Here is a 6000-nt window from a genome sequence, read left to right on the forward strand (position 1 = left end):
CCCCTGCTTTTGTGTCTTCTCCCCCTATTTCTCCTATAGTCTTAGTTTATATAGCAATCACATAGGGTGGTAACACAAAGGTGGGTGGGAACATTAACACATCAACAAAGAGCTAAAACCACTCCTCAAGGACAAAATCTCATCTAAAGAGATTACTCCAGATTACTAGGAGATCTGCTCTAGGGTGGGATTCTAACAAGGGTGTGTCGCTTTCTTCTTTCCTCAGCTAGTAATCCATTTACTTCTAATATTTCTAGCAATGTCATTCTGTATGAGCACAGTAAGAGATATAAACTTAAAGTTTGGTTCTTCCTGGGGACATCTCACTATACATTCCAGACCACATTCTTCAGGCCAGGTTAATCATCCTAACCCCAGCAGGGTCCTAATCTCGTTTTTTGTTATCTTTGGATTATGACAGCATTTGTCTATGACTATGCTCTCAACTTCTAGTTGAGTATTGTGGCACTTTGGCCTGGCCCATTTCAATGCCAGGGTTTCTCACAGCTTACCCTGGGTCCATTCTGTCCCTCGTCAGGACCCTGCTTTTGGGGTGCTAGGAACTAAGGGCAACTGAGTCGAGAAAGCAGATGCCCAGGAGTAAATATTATTCTTTTTTTTTGCTTTTTGGGTCACACCTGGCGATGCACAAGGGTCATTCCTGGCTCACGCACTCAGGAATTACCCCTGGCGTGCTCAGGGGACCATATGGGATGCTGGGAATCGAACCTGTGTCGGTCGCATGCAAGGCAAATGCCCTATACTATCGCTCCAGCCCCAGGAGTAAATATTATTCTAAGTCAATCAACTCCCAAGTTACAGGAGCATAATATTAACTGTCTTCCTGTGTCCATACAGAAAGGACATTGCTTTAAGGTAAACTATGCAAAAGAGAGAAAAGCAATATTTAACTTACAATACAAGTTCAATGTCCTAGAAGGATCTGATCTTACAAGTTAACAGAATCTGATTAGGGAAAAGGTGAGTAACTGGTTGGGAAGGAGGGTACAGAGAAGAGTTTACAGATAAACAAAGGAATGGGAGTGACTTGGGAGCACTGTGATGGGTGTAATCAAATAAGCCTAAATTCCCTGGAGCAAGGCTGAAAGGACAAACCCAATGTTCTCCTTACAAAGAGTTGCACATCTGATTCTTCAGTCTGTGACTGGATTCCATCATTCAGTTCTGGCTGCACCATCCTTTACTCCCTGACCATGTTTCCACCGCTTAAAACCTGAAAGACCTTCCTGTCTTACAGGATTTAGACAAAGAACCTCTCTTTCTCCATGAGAACTGGAGAAAGAGAGGACTCGGAGTAGAATGCTACAGGCAAGAAAATTTCTCAGTTAATTGTATGTGCTTCTGTTGTTTTGGTTTGGTGGTCACACCATGCATGGTTCATTCCAGTTTGGGGCTCAGAGTTGCTCTGGGTAGTATACAGGTACCATGCCATGCTAAGAATCAAACCCACATGCTCAGGCCATCCAGCAATCTCCTTGACCCTTTCTTAGTTAATTTTAGATGATCTATTATTGGCCAAATACAACAGTAAGTTAGTTTAAAAGGGAGAGGGTTGGGGAGAAGTGATTTTTCGTTCTCTTTCCCTATTAAAAGATTCTGAAAGGAAAAGGAGGAAGAAGATATCAAAGAGAAACCATTGTTCCAACCACTGTCTGAAGAGTTTTATGAACTATGAAGAATAAAAAAGATTCCATTTCAGTCATCTGGTCCAGCTGCCTTCTTCAGAACTTAGACCCAAAAGGACTTTGAAGAGAAGAGAGACACAACCTAATATTTTTTGAGGATCTGTTTTATGCTGAACACAGTATTATGTTTAAAACTCACAGGAACCAGAGAGAGAATTCAATGTGCCAAGTGAGCACATGCCTTGTTCAATCCCTGAATCACCTGGTTCCCTGAGGACCCAAGTATTACAGGGAATTTCCCCCAAGCACTGCTGGGGTATAACCAAAAAAAAAAGGTGTAAATAATAAAACTCACAGCAACCACCTTGCCCAACGATTGGCAGATTATATGGTAACTTAGATGGGGCAGCATATGGTCTGTGGTTGATGACGCTGTCAGCTGGGAGTGCCATTGGGCTCTGGGTTCTGGTTTCCCCAGCAGGGAGTTCTCAAAGAGCAGACTTCTTCCCTGGCATCTGTCTAATCCCAAAGTACAAGTCCAGGGAACCCAGGTGGAGTAGGAGCTTATTCTGTCCTCCCCTCCAAAGTTTCCCAGGGCCACTTTTGCTGTTTTCTGTAGATTATAAAACATTCTCCAAGATCAGGCAATTCAGGGAGAGGATATGTAGACGCCCCTCTGCCCCCCCACGCCCCAACTCTCAATGAGAGGAATGTCACAGGCTTTGTGGATATGTTTTAAAACTGTCATGCTCACCCCCTTCGAGCTTGCCAAAAATGCCACCTTCTCAGAGAGACTTTCACAGTTTACACATTCCCCTACATCTGCCCTGCAATTCCTTTCCTTTGCTTTATTTGGGCAATGCGAAAACTTGGGTTCCAGAGTAGGGAAGAAATAAGAATGGAAATCTGAAAGCTCAATACAGACTTGGCCTCCTGGACCATTTTTGCTGAGGTTGAAAGTTCCTACCATTTTAACTTGTATGAGGATGCTCCACACCTTTCCCTCCAATCTCTTTTCTGTCCTCCTCCCTTAGTTCTAAATCCATATCAAAATTCCTCATAAGCCAAGTTCTCTCAGGAGCTTCACATGGTAATTTGGATGGGGGGATGGGAGAATAAAACGAGTCTGATGCTAGATTACATGCTAAACTTTTATTTGTGCAGAACTTTTATTTTTTAGATAATTTTTAAGCAAATAATTTTATACACATTACCTCATGTACACTTTATGAAGTAAGTAGAGTCTATCTTTATGTTGTTGGACTTTATAGGTTTACAGATGAGGACGCTGAGGCTAAGAGGTCCAAGGTTACTGTGAGTAAATGAAAGAGTTTCAGGGGTGGCTTCAGGGTGCATATTGCTGAATCTCCTGAGTTTCCTTGGAGATTGCTTTGATGAGTCTCTTTGTCCCATCTCAGGTAGCTTGAGTACACGAAAACCATTATGAGTCCAACAAACCCACTGATGTCAGGGCTAGTGGTTTGGTGGGTGCTGAAGAAGAGTTCATGGGTAGGTAGCCCTTTGGGTGGGGACCCTCAAGGAACTTCCAGTATGGCTGACGTCATTTGAGTTCTTGAGCTGCCCTGGGCTGGGAGGTCGGTTACTTTTCAGACATCAATGATTTTGTCCTGCTCTGTTCCATAGACCATGAAAGGGATGATGCTTTCATGGGGATTTTCTTTGGGAATTGCGATGGGGTTTCTGATGGAGATATGCCAGAAGACCTTCAGGCTGTGTCCATAGAACATTTTTCTACTAGAAGGGAGGGCTTGGCCTACAAGAGTTCAGTAGAGATTGAACAGGAGTTTCGGCGCTTGGAAGGCAGGGAAAGCGCAACAGGTCTATGGGCTGAGCATGTAGAATGTGGTCACTGGTGTGCAGCCCTCTGGTTGCTCCTTCTGACAGACTTGTACCCTGTGCTCTTATAGGATGCTCCTCCCTTGTACAATTCCCATGAAAAGTGAGGACTATCAACAGAAGATAGAAGTTGTAGGTATCTTCACCCTGGATATCTAGGCCAAGATAGTTGTTCACTTTGGCTGGGCGGGGCTGTAGGCTGGTCTGTTGGCATTTGGAGGGTACCTACTATGCTTTATTCCTCTTTATATTCCCCAAATGAATGCATTCTGCAGAATGCAGCACTTCAGGCTTTAATAAGAGTCTTACGGAATCAATATGAAAGTTCCAGTTTTTGTCTTAGAAACTGGAACTGTAATACAGAACTTGTCTCCAATGCAGGAGGAGGTTTTCAGAATTCAAATTTCATCCTGACTATACTTGTTTAGGATGTGGTTACTCTGGTTTTGTGGACAGGTGCACCCTGCATCTACTGGAGAGCAGAGCTAACCACCACCCAGATCAGCCCGGAAGACACTACAGGCAGGGAAGGAAGAAACATTGTGCCAGTTTTCAGTATCTACACAGTTTCAGGACTTTAAAAAGTTTTGAAATATGCTCGTTTCTGGGAATCTTCCCATTTTTAGGACCCAAGTAGTTATGGGAAATCCATGTCAATATGAATGAATAAATGGGGAATGGGGAATGAATAATGGAGCAGAATTCAAGAAGCATTTTTCTAGGTGGTAGTATAAAATTTCCTGGTGGGAAACCACTTTTCCTGAGAAGAAGGGTCATAGTCGGGGGAGGTCACCTACCCCACCTTTGCCACCATAGAAATCTCAATGTTGCACCTTCTGTCATTTCTCTTTGCTACTCCTCCAGGTCCTCTGTACACCTTTGCCTAAATCTCCAAACTCCTTTCAATAGAAGGACGCACCCTCATAGTTGAATCCACCCAGAGAGTGAGCTTTGGGGAGAGAACTGGTTGCCTGATGCTGGCAGAGCCAGCAAAACTGGAACAGTCTTTTGAGATGTCTGCGGAACTTGATGCCCACAAAGACATAGAGCACTGGGTTGAGGCAGCAGTGGGAGAAAGCAAGGTGACGGCAGATGAGCAAGGCATAGTCCACCTGTTGTTTGAACCCACAGTTTCCGATGATTCCAAGTTTCAATAATGTCTCCAGAAACATGACCAGGTTATAGGGAGCCCAGCTGAGGAAGTAGGCTACCACGATGGTGAGGATGAGGATGACTGTTCGGTGGTGACGTCTGGACCGCATGCGGAGCAGGGTGCTAAGAATCCTCACGTAGCAGAACACAATAGTCCCCAGAGAGAGCAGGAAGAACGTATTGTGTTGGTAGACTGAGAAAGCATGCCACATGGTCCCTGAATAGTCACAAGAACTATCATTCACCTTGTGGAACATGGCATCGGGGATGGAGGACAGGATGCTGGCTACCCACACGATGGTGGTCACCAGCATACGGCATTTGAAGGTGTTGAAGCTCAGGGATGAGAGGGGATTGACTACAGATAGATAGCGGTGGACAGTCATGATGGTCAGGAAGAAGATGCTGCTGAACAGGCTGACAGAGAAGAGCATGTTGGAGAGTTTACACATGAAGTCTCCCAGAAACCAGGACATGTGGTATTCCAGGACCCACAAAGGCAACAAGATAGAAAATACCAGGTCTGAGAGGCACAGGTTGAGGATGAAGACATTGGTGAGGGATTCCAGACTCTCATACTTCACCAAGACCCACAACACCAGGCTGTTGCCCATCAGGCTTAGGAGGAACACCAGAGGGTAGAAGATGGTAGTGCTCATGGTCACAAAGCCAAAGGACTTGTGCTCACACACGGCACTACTAAGGTCATAGTCAAAAGTGTAGTTGTCTGGGGTGTCTGTGGACTCCATCTAGTTATTGAGGTATCTGAAATGAGAAAAAAAACATAGGGTTTCAAGTTAGATGTTTATGTTAGAGACCAATAAGACCAATATCACAAAAAAACCTGAGGGCCAGAGACCAGCTTCCAATTTATGAACTATTTGTAATGAGACGAGGAACTTTTGCCAGAACATGAAGTCCCTAATTCTACTGTTTAGTTTGGTAAGTGATTTTTTTTTAAATTTTATTTTTTTTATTGAATCACCTTGTGGAAAGTTACAAAAGTTTCAGGTTTAAGTCTCACTTATACAATGCTCAAACACCCATCCCTTCATTGGTAAGTGATTTTTCTTAGCGAGATTTTTTTGATGTAAGAAGTAGTGCATTAACACCCAAATTAAGAGACTTGAAATATTGCATATGGTTATTTTGTATTCTTTATATTTCTGGAGATTAGTACAATGAGTCTGTATGGCTGTTCATTTGTAATTCTTACCTTTGGGTTTTGTCTGTTTTCTAGTTAGGGTAACTGCTTTCTTTAGGGATTTTTTTTTTCTTTAGCATTGTTGGAGATCAACTTTGTTATGGATTTTAAAGAGTGTTTTATTTACTCTTTTTTAACTGT

At 43.4% G+C, this 6000-nt stretch overlaps 1 protein-coding gene across 1 annotated transcript; it reads right to left on the reverse strand.

The window, feature by feature from the left end:
- Positions 1 to 4405: 4405 nt before the first annotated feature.
- Positions 4406 to 5404, reverse strand: XCR1 (X-C motif chemokine receptor 1). The gene has a single exon (XM_004614520.2). It carries the CDS (start codon positions 5402 to 5404, stop codon positions 4406 to 4408), a length of 999 nt encoding a protein of 332 aa, XP_004614577.1.
- Positions 5405 to 6000: the final 596 nt, after the last annotated feature.

Source organism: Sorex araneus, chromosome 4, assembly GCF_027595985.1.
Source record: "Sorex araneus isolate mSorAra2 chromosome 4, mSorAra2.pri, whole genome shotgun sequence".
Classification (NCBI taxonomy): domain Eukaryota; kingdom Metazoa; phylum Chordata; class Mammalia; order Eulipotyphla; family Soricidae; genus Sorex; species Sorex araneus.

What these genes read in the sequence shown, in the direction of transcription:
- XCR1 (XM_004614520.2), bottom strand. Translation starts at nt 5,404, where the DNA reads ATGGAGTCCACAGACACCCCAGACAACTACACTTTTGACTATGACCTT.